Consider the following 12,204-nt stretch of genomic DNA (forward strand, 5'->3'; position numbering starts at 1 on the left):
CGGGATTGTGCCGTTTCACACAGTAAAATCCAGTTGCAAAAGGCACTGAAAGGGTGCTTTCACACTTGCTGAATAATGCACTTTCGATCCACTTTCAAAGCACTTTGCAACTGGATTTTACTCTGTGAAATGGCAAAATACAGTTGGAAAGTGCACTGAAAGCGCATTATTTAGCATGTGTAAAAGCACCCTTTAAAGTGAATTATTCAGCATGTGGGATCGCAGCCGATAACTGCAGCCTCGCAGCGCCCTTCTCCGCGGAGCGCCATCCTCCTAACACCGCGGGCCTCCGCTCCCACGGCGCTGACAGTTTGTAGATCGCTAAGTTCGGGACCCGCTGCTCTGGAGCGACCGCTCCCCTCCCGCGGCTTTCTTTCCCGGCCCAGCGCTCGCAAGGCAGCAGATGGAGCACTTCGAGCAGCCAACTTTCCGGGGCGGCCTCGCGATTGGCTAGCGGCTGGGCCAATGGCGAGCGCCTCTGCCAAACAATGCAACTCTTCCCCCCGCTCTCTTCCTTCTCCGGGCGGGCGCCTTTCTTTGCGCTCCCTGCCTAGTCCTCCCTTTCGCCGCCTGCCTTTCCTTCCCGCTGTTGTTTCCTCCTCGCCGGCCGAACTCCTCCCCTGTCTCCCGGGGGCCCAGGAGCGGCGGCCCGCCGAGGGGGTGTGTGCGCTCTCGCAGGGCGCAGGTGGATCCGCCTGCAAAAAAAAAAGAGAGAAAAAGGCGGCTGCAGCGGCTTCTTCTCACCACTGATGGAGCGGGCAGGCTCGGCCGCCGGCCGCTGAAGCCTCTCCTTTCTCCCCCGCGACCTCATGGCCTCGGGCGGAGGCGGCGTCGAGAGCGCAACGCTGCCCGCCAGCCGGCCGTGAGCGCACCCCAGGCGCCTCTCCGTTGCGCGCCCCTGCCCCGGTGGAGGCAGCCGGGCAGGGCTCATCCATGCCAGGGCTGCACCCCGCGCTGGGCACCAGCAGCAGCAGCGGCGGCGGCGGCGCTCCTCCCGACTCCGATTCTCTTTTCTCCTCCGCAGATGGGATTACAGGGCGAGCGGCAGAGGAGGAGAAGGGCGTGAGCCCGGCCGGCGAGAGCGGCGCCTCCAGCCGAGGTAAGAGAGCCGCGGCGGCGCGAGGGAAGGAGGGAGACGGAGGAGAGGCTGCTGCGCCCTGGCAAAGGAGCCCCGTCGCCGCGCTGGCCAGGGGTGGTCGGTCGGTCGGTCGAGGCGGCGTCGGAAGGGAAAGAGGGACGAAGGCGAGGCCTTTTGCAGCGTCCTCGCCGCGTGACTCGGCCTGGGCGACCCAGGGCGAGAGAAAGGAGGCCAGCGGCGTGCGGGCGTCCCTTTGCTCGTGCTGGGCGCGGAAAGGCTGCGGAGGACAAGCGGGGGTTGTGTGTGTGTTTGTGTGTGGGGAGGGAGGGGGTGGGGCTGGAAAGCTTAGCCCCCGCTTAGTGGTTCGGCTTTGCCGCGATGCGTTTGCGTATTGAACGCCGAGGAAGAATCATAGAATCATAAAGTTGGAGGGGACCTCCAAGGTCATCTAGTCCAACCCCCTGTAAAATGCAGGAAAAGAAGGGAGCCCCCCCCCACCCCGTGAGCTGAGGCGAGCTCCATGCGGGGATGGCTGTGAGTGTTTTCTCTAGAGGCCCCGCACTAGACCTTTTATCCGGGTTCAGCCCCTGTCCCCAAACTGACAGTCTACGTTTGAATCGTGGAATCATAGAAACCAACTCTATGAGTTCAATAATTCTGAGATTCTAGTGTAGAAAATCAGTTTGGGGACATGGCTGAACCAGGATTAAAAGTCTAGTGCGGAAGTGTTCTTGTTCCGTCAGGCCGTATCCGCCTTCTTGCTTTGCTCTTGGCCGGGCTCTCTAGGAAGGAAGGGTTTTTTGCCTCTAGATCAGAGAGTACCAAACTTGGTTCATGTAAGAGTCACATGAGAATAACAGTCAGATGTTTGAGAGACACCAGGTATGAACATCAGATGTTCGAGAGTCGCAAGACAGGAAGGAAAGAAATATATGGAGGAGGGAAGGAGAGGGGGAAAGAAAGCAACTTAAAATGCATTCTTCAAGCCAGCTGCAAATGATTTCGAGAGACAAATACCTTCTTCAAGCTCGCTGATGAGGCAGCAGAGGCTTCAAGAGCCATACAATGTGTGTGAAAGAGCCACATGTGGCTCCTGAGCCACAGTTTGTGCATCCCTGCTGTAGATCCAGAGGAGTTAGCCGTGTTAGTCTGGTGCTGCTGCAGAATGATCAAAAGTCCTGTAGCACCTTTAAGATGAACAAATTTTACTGTAGCGTAAGCTTTCGAGAAACAGAACTCTCTACAGCTGGTGAAGAGAGCTGTGTTTCTCAAAAGCTTATGCTACAATAAAATCTGTTAGTCTTAAAGGTGCTGCAGGACTCTTTACATCTTTGGATCTAGACGCTGCTCCCTAACTCCTACAGAGAGATCCTGGGGTTTTGTTTTGTTTACTGTGCTCTGTTCTGTGAAATGTGACTTGGCTTGTTTGCTTGAGCTGTCTGGGCCCAGTCTTTGTCTCACTCCACCCTCTCCTCAGCCACTTGACCTATAAGACCTGTGCCTCTGGGTTATGTTGTGATTTAGAGCTGCTGTGATCTAGCTGGGACTGTTTCTGTTGGCATGGGGAGATCTAGGTTATGCTTATTATTTTTCCAGGGTTTCAATGGGGACACACTTTGAAGTGAATGAAGAACAGGGGCTTAAGAGCAGCTGTGCTTTTGGACCTTACTGGAGCCTGAAGTTTGACCCTGTTCTTTCCCTTTTAGTCATGCTCTGTCTTTTCTATGTTCCTGCTGTACCTTTGTAGCAGGTTACAACTTGAAGGATCAAAGCTTATGTGCCAGAGAGCCTCGGCTAGCAGTTGGCAAAGGGCAGGGTCTTTTGGACCTGGCAAAGGTCCGAGGCACCAGGAGAGAGAATGCTCTGTGCCACCTTCAAACCAAGGCTCCTGCTTTCTTTGGCAAGCCACGGTTGAGTTTGGCTTCTGCCCCAGGTGGGAACAGAGTGTGTGCGATCCCTGGGGCAGATGCACTGTGTGTTCCTCTGATCCCTCAGGCCAATCTCTGGGAAAAGGCATATAACCCTTGTCATGGGTTAATGGAACACTTCTTCGGACACATGAAAGCTTATACTGTGGATTAAACTTTGTGGGTCTTAAAGGTGCCACTGGGGCTCCAACTTGGTTCTGTTGCTTGAGGTGGCCAAACTTGCTTAATGTAAGAGCCACACAGAATAAATATCAGATGTTTGAGAGCCGCAAGACGGGAACATCAGAAGTTTGAGAGCCACAAGACAGGAAGGATAGAAGGAAATTAATACAAGAGAGGGAAGGCAGGAGAGGTGGAAAGAAGGCAACGTTAACTTTGAAAGTATTCTATAAGCCACTAGCTGGCTTGGCTTGGAGAAATGATTTAAAGAGATCAATACCTTCTTCGAGCCAGCTGACAGGATAGTGGGGGCTTCAAGAGCCACACAATGCGTGTGAAAGAGCCACAGTTCGGCCACCCCTGCTTCAAACCAATGGGGCTGCTCACCGGAATCTACGGGTTAATGGAGTGAGAACTGCTCAGCGGGGCATGGGACTAAAAGCTAAGATCCTGTAAAAAAATAGGAATAGGCCCCCATTTGAATAAAACGTACTTTCCCCCCTCTTTTGAGCAAACAAGATTGCATTGTTAATAGCTTTCAAGCCGTTTCCAGCTTCCTCAAGGGATTTAACATTTCCAGTGCTGTCTTAAACAGAGTTACTCCGCACTAAGCCCACTGACTTTAGTAAGAAGACGCAGCTCTGTAAAGGAAAAGAAAGGTCCCCTGTGCAAGCACCAGTCGTTTCCGATTCTGGGGTGATGTTGCTTTCACAACGTTTTCACAGCAGACTTTTTACGGGGTGGTTTGCCATTGCCTTCCCCAGACATCTATGCTTTCCCCCCCAGCAAACTGGGTACTCATTTTACCGACCTCAGAAGAATGGACAGCTGAGTCAACCTCGAGCCGGCTACCTGAAAACCCAGCTTCCACTGGGGATCGAACTCAGGTCATGAGCAGAGCTTAGGACTGCAGTACTGCAGCTTTAACACTCTGCACCACGGGGCTCTTGTTAACAGTCCTGTCCAATGCAGGTGATGGTGGGAAGTGAGGCCAGGTCACAGCTGACTTACCCATAGGGTGTTCAAGGCAAAAGAGGTGATTTGCCATTGCCTGCCCCTGTGTAGTGACCCTGGACTTCCTTGGTTCTAGCTAGGGCTGACCCTTCTTAGCTTCCAAGGTCTGGGCTAGCCGGGACCATCCGGTTCAGAGCCTGATACATTGCATTTATTGATCAATCTATTTATTTGGTAAAACCTTTATATCCCCCTTTCCTCGTGGTTTGAGGTGACTGCTGATAATAGTGCAGAAGAGTAATCAGCATAGGATCAGGACTGGCTCTGCTACTAGGCAGTTGCCTAGGTCAGGGGTGTCAAACATGTGGCCCGCAAGCAAGTCTGGACGGCATACTCAAGATTTCTATAGCACAGACATTGTCTCCAGATTTTGATGCAATAATTCAGAGCAACAGGTGTAAGAGACTGTTAAATAAACAAAATATTGCGAGAGTGCTAATCTTTTAATCATATTTTTTTCAAGTTTTTAAAAATTTAATTGTGTTTGTGTCCTTTATAAAGTTTATATCTTTACTACCTGTGTTATATTTTATAACACATATGGCCTGGCCCGACAGGGTCTCATTTATGTCCGATCTGGCCCTGACCTTCTGGGGGCACCCCCCCCATGTGACTCAATGATGTCATCAGTGTGTGGGGGGGCGCCAGAAGTTAGCCTTGCCTGGGGCGCCGGACAGTCTGGGACTGGCCCTGCATATGATTGTGGATTTGGATTTAAGATTCTTCACGTGTGCTAGTTAGAATCGTCATGAAAGATGAGAACATGTTATTCTAATGTGACTGTAAAGGTGGGGGGGGGGCGAAGTTTTCAACTATGAGATTATTCAGGCTGCATTGAAGTTGTCGGGTCCTCTGCTTGTCTTTGGGGCAGTTTTCCCTCTAAGCTGTGTGCCTGAACGCCTGCTCGTTAACACAGGAAGCTGTGCTCCACAGCAATTTGGAGCTGTGTAGCGTCTTGTGCTGTCCGTTGCCCATTTTTAAAATTTCAGCAGTTCTGTCCTGTACCTGGGATGTGAACCGCTGTGCTCAGTAGGGAAAATAAATCAGAAGGACAGTTACTTTGCAGTTGCTGTTGTATTTCAAATGGTAGCCTTTCTGCGGCATGCAGAGGGATCGTAGACCAATCTAGTGCGACGCTGTCATTGCAACCTTTACAAGCACGAGTGCGAGTGTGTGTTTGGGTTGCCCAGGTACTTGACTTTTAATTGCTTGGTGCGGAAGCTAAGTCAATACGTTTTGGCCTTTGGCAGGCAGCTCAAACACATCCAGGAGAGAAAAGGGACGTTTTGTTGGGTTGTCATGGATTTCTAAGGCAGGGTCTGTTTGATTTTGCTAAGAGGGCTCGATCAAGAGTTCTCAGAACGCGCTGAGGACCTCTCGGTGACGACGGGTGCACTCGAGGGCTTCTGGTTGATCATTGTACTGGATGCATGATAGAAGCAAATTGTTGGGGAGAGGGGTGGTTTGATTTCCTTCCCATAAAAACTCCATAATCACAAGAGCTCTCCTTTTCTCAGTGTGTGCTGTGGAGGGGAAGCGTCCAGAATGAAGTGGTAGAGCACATGTTTTGCATGCAGAAGGTCTTGGGCTTGAATCCTATGTATCTTCAGTTTAAAGAATCTCAGTTAACCTGGCTAGGGGCGGTCTTTCCTCATTTCTGTGACAATCTCAGATACGCATTTATTGTCCCTGTCCTCACCCCATATCCTGGAAAGATTGGCAGAACAGTATACCTCCCTTCTTCTAGCAGACGCTGATTTTGGAACCACGGAATAGAGTCACTGGATTCTGTGCAGCTGTCTGGTTCAGTGTTAACCTGGTGAAATATACTAGAGATATTCTTTTTATGTAATGGTTTTCTGCAAATATTTTTGCTAATGTCTATTGCTGGTCCATGAACATAATAAAAACTGGCTAATTGAGATCATGAAAACAGCAGCTATCAAAGCTTGAGCTGAATGGACCCAGAGTCTGGCTTTGGTTAAGGAAAGGTACCTACTGGGTAACTGTTGCTGTTGGGGAGGGACGGTGGCTCAGTGGTAGAACATCTGCTTGGTAAGCAGAAGGTCCCAGGTTCAATCCCTGGCATCTCCAATTAAAAAAGGTCCAGGTCAATAGGCATGAAAAACCTCAGCTTGAGACCCTGGAGAGCAGCTGCCAGTCTGAGTAGACAATGAGATATTGGATTTATATCCTGCCCTCCACTCTGAAGAGTCTCAGAGCGGCTCACTATCTCCTTTACCTTCCTCCCCCACAACAGACACCCTGTGAGGTGTGTGGGGCTGGAGAGGGCTCTTACAGCAGCTGCCCTTTCAAGGACAACCTCTGCCATAGCTATGGCTGACCCAAGGCCATGCTAGCAGGTGCAAGTGGAAGAGTGGGGAATCAAACCCGGTTTCCCAGATAAGAGTCCGCACACTTAACCACTACACCAATACTGACTTTGATGGACCGAGGGTCTGATTCAGTATAAGGCAGCTTCATATGTTCATCTGTTGAGTTGCATCAAAGAGAGAGAGAGAGAGAGAGAGATCAATTATATATATTTATATATATTTGGGAGGGGACGTGGCTCAGTGGTAGAGCATCTGCTCGGCATGCAGAAGATTCCAGGTTCAGTCCCCATTATTTCCAGTGTAAAAGAAAAAAACCTGGCAGTAGGTGATATGAAGGATCTCTCCAGTGCTGGATTGAACCCTGTGGAGGCCCCTAAGCAGTCAAAATCTTTGGGAGGGGGGCTCATAAATTATCTCAGTTGGAGCACCTGCCCTGCTACTCGTGGCCCCCCACTGCAGCCTGCAGGCACCGTCTCAAAAGCCCCTTTGACAAAGCTGTGGAGGAGAGGCAGAGAGAGGCAAACTTGGTGATGACACCAGCAGCAGTCGCACCAGGCAAGTCGGGCTCAGTTGCTGGCTGGGAGGGCTGCAGTTGGGGGGAGCCACCCCATGGCCTCTAAAGGTGTGGGGGCCCATAGGCCAGTGCCTAGTTGGCCCAGTTGTTAATCCGGCCCTGCCTGAAACTTTGGACAGCCTCTGCCAGTCTGAACAGACAATACTAACTGTGCTGGACTGATTGTCTGATTCAGTATAAAGCAGGGGAGTGTGTGTGTGTGTTCTCTTGTCATTTTCTAGTTCATGTGATGCACACATTTATTTATTTATTTTTCTGGTGCCCTTCTATCGTCAGCAAATTAATTTCCCAGGGGTTATGTAAGGCAACTCCAATGTAAAACACATCCCAAGCAGACACACCCAGGAGGTTTCTGTTTCCTTCCTTGGGTTGTTCTGCATATGATGTAGAATCCCAAGATGATGCAACCAGGGTAACAGAGGGTAAAAACCACAGAGGGTAAAAACATCTGGCATCCTTGGCTTGGCAGTTCATTCCCACCTTTCACATCATGTGCAAAGGTGCTTATTTTGGTCTCATCACTAGTAAAGCTCCATTTCCCTTCCCCATGAGCTGTGAGAAAGCCCCCCCCCCCCTTCCCGCCCCTGGATCTGGGTTGTTCTAAGCTCTCTGATCTGGAAACCTCATAGGGAGAGGAGATTTCTTGGAAGACTTCCAGGGCTCTCTGGCTTCAGCCGTGCCTCTCTGCATACTTCAGTGTTTCCTATTTGCTGAGCCACCTGAAGTGCAGAGGGGAAAATAAAAAAAAACAACCAAGTATCTTTTAAGCCTTCTCGGTTTTGCATATGTTACCAAACATGTTCAGGGTTTTAATTCCAACAGATCAGTTTGGTCTGTTTGGGATATCGGTGGGTGCGGGGTGATGGCTCAGCTCTGACTTGTTTACGTTACTTAATGCAAATAATGCTTGAAAGCGCTCCGGAATGCATATTGAGCAGCCAGTGTTGCCTTATAGCAGGGGTGGCCAAGCTTACTTAACGTAAGAGCTGAATAGAATAAATGTCAGACATTTGAGAGATGCAAGATAGGAATGCCAGATGTTTGAGAGATGCAAGTTGGGAGGGAGGGGGGAGGAGGAAGGGAGGCAAATAGATGGGGGGAGGGAGAGGCGGAAAGAAAGCAACTTTAACTTTAAATGCATTCTCCAAGTCGCTGGCTGGCTTGGAGAAGAGATTTAAAGAGAGAAACGCCTTCTTCAAGCCTGCTGATGGGGCAGTGGGGGCTTCGAGAGCCACACAATATGTGTGAAGGAGCTACATGTGGCTTCCAAGCCGCAGTTTGGCCACCCCTGCCTTACAGTGTCATTTGATCTATTAAGATTCGTCTGCTTTGAGAGGTAGTGGCTCTTAGGGTCTCTGGTGGAGCCCTTTCACATCACCATCTACCTAGTCCCTTTAACTGGCTATTTCAGGGATTGAACTTGGGACCTTCTGCATGCAAGGCAAATGTTTCTGCAACTGAGCCATGGTCTTTCCCCTCTTACACTGTTGGAAATCACCATCAAGTCACAGTCAGCTTATGGCAACCCCATAGGGTTTGCAAGGTGAGAGAAGAACAGAGATGGTTCTCCAGTGCTGATTGTGGACTTCCTTGGTGCTCAGCCCTGCTTAGCTTTTGAGATCTGATGAGACTGGATTAGCCTTGACCTTCAGGGTCAGGTCTCCATTTTTGCACTTTTCAGAATTGTAGTGAAGAGAGACTTTGGCCAGGTGTTATGTCCCTCCCCCTTTCCACAACAGAAGGGTGAGAAAGTTCAGACGCCAGAAGCTAGTAGCTCCCAGTTGCTGGAGGAACTAAAGAAGAAAAAGATATTGGATTTATATCCCTCTCTTCACTCTGAATCTCAGAGTGGCTCACAATCTCCTTTATCTCCCCCCCCCCCACAACAGAGACCCTGTGAGGTAGGTGGGGCTGAGAGACCTCTCACAGAAGCTGCCCTTTCAAGGACACCTCTGCGAGAACTGCGACTGACCCAAGGCTATTCCAGCAGGTGCAAGTGGAAGAGTGGGGAATCAAACCTGGTTCTCTCCCAGATAAGAGTCCGCACACTTAACCATTACACCAGACTGTCTCTCAATACAGTATCAGAGAGCGGAGCTTTTGCCTTCATGCTCAGCTTGTAGGATTGCTGGACGTCTTTGGCTAGCTGTTGCTTGGGGACAGGATGCTGGGTTAGATGGGTCTTTGGTTTGATCCAGGCCAGGGAAGCCTTATCTCGCGGTTGTAAAGCTTGGAGAAATTCAATTATACATACGCAGCGAAAGAGCCCTGCCTGCTCTTCCAGATAAAGAAAATCTATAGCTGCTTCACAAGGGCCTGTGCTGTTCTTGGCCTGTTAACTCTCTCGCAGCCTTTTTCCCATACCTGTTTTGCTAGATCAAAGTTTCTGACTTCTAGACTCAAAGGGAGCACCTTAGGGCATGCTCATGCAAGCAGCCATCAGTACCTGGGTCACACACAACTAAGCGGAGTGGCCAGATTTCAAAGGAGGACAGTGCCTGTGCACAGCGGTATAGAAAAGGCAATCTCAGCAGGGAGTACAGCTTTTTTTTCCTCCTCAGCATGGCAGGTTGCACTTGCTGCCTTTCCTTTTTTTCAGCACAATTGCAGCAAGACACACTGCAGAGAGGTAGCAAATGGCCTCAGAAACAATGATCCCTCTAAGCTGCAGAGTCTTGTAAGCAAAAATTCTACTTTGTGAGCTACTGGCATTAAAGTTGTGAGCTGCTGCATCAATTATTGTGCTCTGGAGTCATTTTTCCTGAGCTGACAAAAATGTGTGAGCTGGAGACTGAAAATCTGTGAGCTAGCTCACACTAACTTAGCTTAGAGGGAACACTGTCCAGAAGGTCTCTGTTTTCAGTGGGCCTCCCTAAAAGGGTCCTGAAAGATTTTGCTGGGACTTAGCAGGAGGTGGATCTGTGTCTCACCTTTATCGGCTGGTCCCCAGAAGAGTAGGTCTGAGTAGAAAAGTTAAGGAAGCCTCAGGTTTCCACACGAGTCTTAGATGTGAATTAGGGATGCCAAACAGGGTAGCTTTAAAAAAGGTAGTCCCCTGTGCAAGCACCAGTCGTTTCCAACTCTGGGGTGATGTTGCATCACGTTTTCACAGCAGACTTTTTTAATGGGGTGGTTTGCCATTGCCTTCCCCAGTTATCCACACTTTCCACCCAGCAAGCTGGGTCCTCATTTTACCGACCTCGGAAGGATGGAAGGCTAGGTCAATCTTGAGCCGGCTACTTGAACCCAGCTTCTGGCAGGATCGAACTCAGGTCATGAGCAGAGCTTGGATTGCAGGACTGCAGTTACCACTCTGCACCATAGGGCTCATCAGGGTAACTTTAAGAATTGGTAGAAACTCTGTGGTAAAACCATAGAGTTTGGGGCAGTTCCTAGAACTACCCTGCCTAGCTAATTCACACCTAAGACTCTTCCAGAAACCCCAAACTTCTCTGGAAACCATAGAGTTTATGGTGATTCACTAGAGCTATACTTGGTTACTCCTGCTAAGTACATGAGGTTGCATTAAAAAAAAAAAGGCTTTGCTCATGATGAGTCCATTCTATTTGTGCTGTTGCAGATGAGTTTTACTGTCAGAGAAGCTGGGGAATTCCATTGTCATAGTGATTCCTTGAGGAAAATGCGTCAGACGCTCCCTGCTCCGTGTTGTGTCTACAGATTGCCTTGTGGGACTTAGCGCTGGCAAGAAGGTTTTGCATCCTGGTGGGTAATTGCAAGGAGTCGGTTCAGGGTCAGAGGAGACCTCAGGAGGGTCAGGGAGTTCAGCGTGGAACAGGATGCTGGCAGAGCAGTTTCCTAAGCCCTGCGCAACCATTGCTGAGCTCAGGCGAAACCGTGGAAAACTCTGCTCACGTTCCCCTTTTGTAATCATTTTTATTCATCGCTGATATTAATAGCCAGGGGGATGTGTAGGTTGTGTGCTCTGCAAGAGTGAGGAATGTGGTATGCTGTGGGGAAGGGGAGGGGAAGCAGCTCTGCTTTTCATCATGGGTACCTCGCAAAGCATTTGCAAACATCCCAACAATGTTTACTGAAATCTCAAAGTGAGAGGAGGGCAGGGCAAAGCTTCCTGGTTGGCCATTCTGTGACCTTTTTGCTTTTTTTAAATATAGCCTATGAGTTTTCTGTGAGCCCTTTAGAGTCCTGTGGCAGAGTGGTAAAGCTGCAGTACTGCAGTTCAAGCTCTGCTCACGACCTGATTTTGATCCCTGCAGAAGCTGGGTTCAGGTAGCCGGCTCAAGGTTGACTCAGCCTTCCATCCTTCCGAGGTCGGTAAAATGAGTACCCAGCTTGCTGGGGGTGAAGTGTAGATGACTGGGGAAGGCAGTGGCAAACCACCCTGCAAAACGTCTGCTCCAAAAACATCGGGATGCAACGTCACTCCAGAGTTGGAAACAACTGGTGCTTGCACAGGGCACTACCTTTACCTTTGAGTTTTCTCCCATTTCATCTGGTGCCTGTTGCATGCTGGGCCAGCTTTATCTTACATGGTAGAGAGGCAGTGTAGTGTAGTGGCCAGAGCAGTGATGCCTTCAAGGGCTGCGTGTAGCTCTTTGACATTCTGGTTTTGGCTTGTCTGAGTCAGACAGATAGACAGACCTTTACTGGCATTGTAAAAGAATATTTGAGATCAATATATAAGACTAAGATCATATGCAAAAGTTAAATGCATATGGTTAAGGTAAGCACATGAATTTTATAACAAAACACAATTGGATTTAATTTTCAGAATATCCTGTAAATTTTTTGCAATGTCTCTGGTGATTTCCACTATCGAATCATTCAATAGGAACTGGCAATTGATTACCTTCTTCCTTAGATCAATGACATGGGATAAATGTCATTGTCCGAATGCCATTCCCTGATGCAGGACTTTTTTGTAGCAGGAACTCCTTTGCATATTAGGCCACACACCCCTGATGTAGCCAATCCTCCAAGAGCTTACAGAGCTGTTATTACATGGTCTACTGTAAGCTCCAGGAGGATTGGCTCTATCAGGGGTGTGTGGCCTGATATGCAAAGGAGTTCCTGCTACAAAAAAAGCTCTGGATCCCACAGTAAAAATCCTTGTGCTTTGGTAGTTGCTGTTGCCAT

The 12,204-nt window shown here is 49.4% G+C and overlaps 1 protein-coding gene across 2 annotated transcripts in view; it reads left to right on the forward strand.

Annotated features, from left to right (window-relative positions):
- Nucleotides 1-12,204, forward strand: part of HDAC7 (histone deacetylase 7) — a 314,882-nt gene that overhangs the window by 120,549 nt on the left and 182,129 nt on the right. Inside the window, exon 2 of one of the 2 annotated variants that reach the window (XM_060252700.1) lies at nucleotides 1,025-1,099. The exons of the other annotated variant lie outside the window; for it this stretch is intronic. Within the exon in view, the coding sequence (XP_060108683.1) occupies nucleotides 1,025-1,099 (75 nt within the window). The remainder of the gene's footprint in view (nucleotides 1-1,024; nucleotides 1,100-12,204) is intronic. 2 annotated transcript variants of the gene reach the window in all.

Source organism: Heteronotia binoei, chromosome 13 (assembly GCF_032191835.1).
Source record: "Heteronotia binoei isolate CCM8104 ecotype False Entrance Well chromosome 13, APGP_CSIRO_Hbin_v1, whole genome shotgun sequence".
Classification (NCBI taxonomy): Eukaryota; Metazoa; Chordata; class Lepidosauria; order Squamata; family Gekkonidae; genus Heteronotia; species Heteronotia binoei.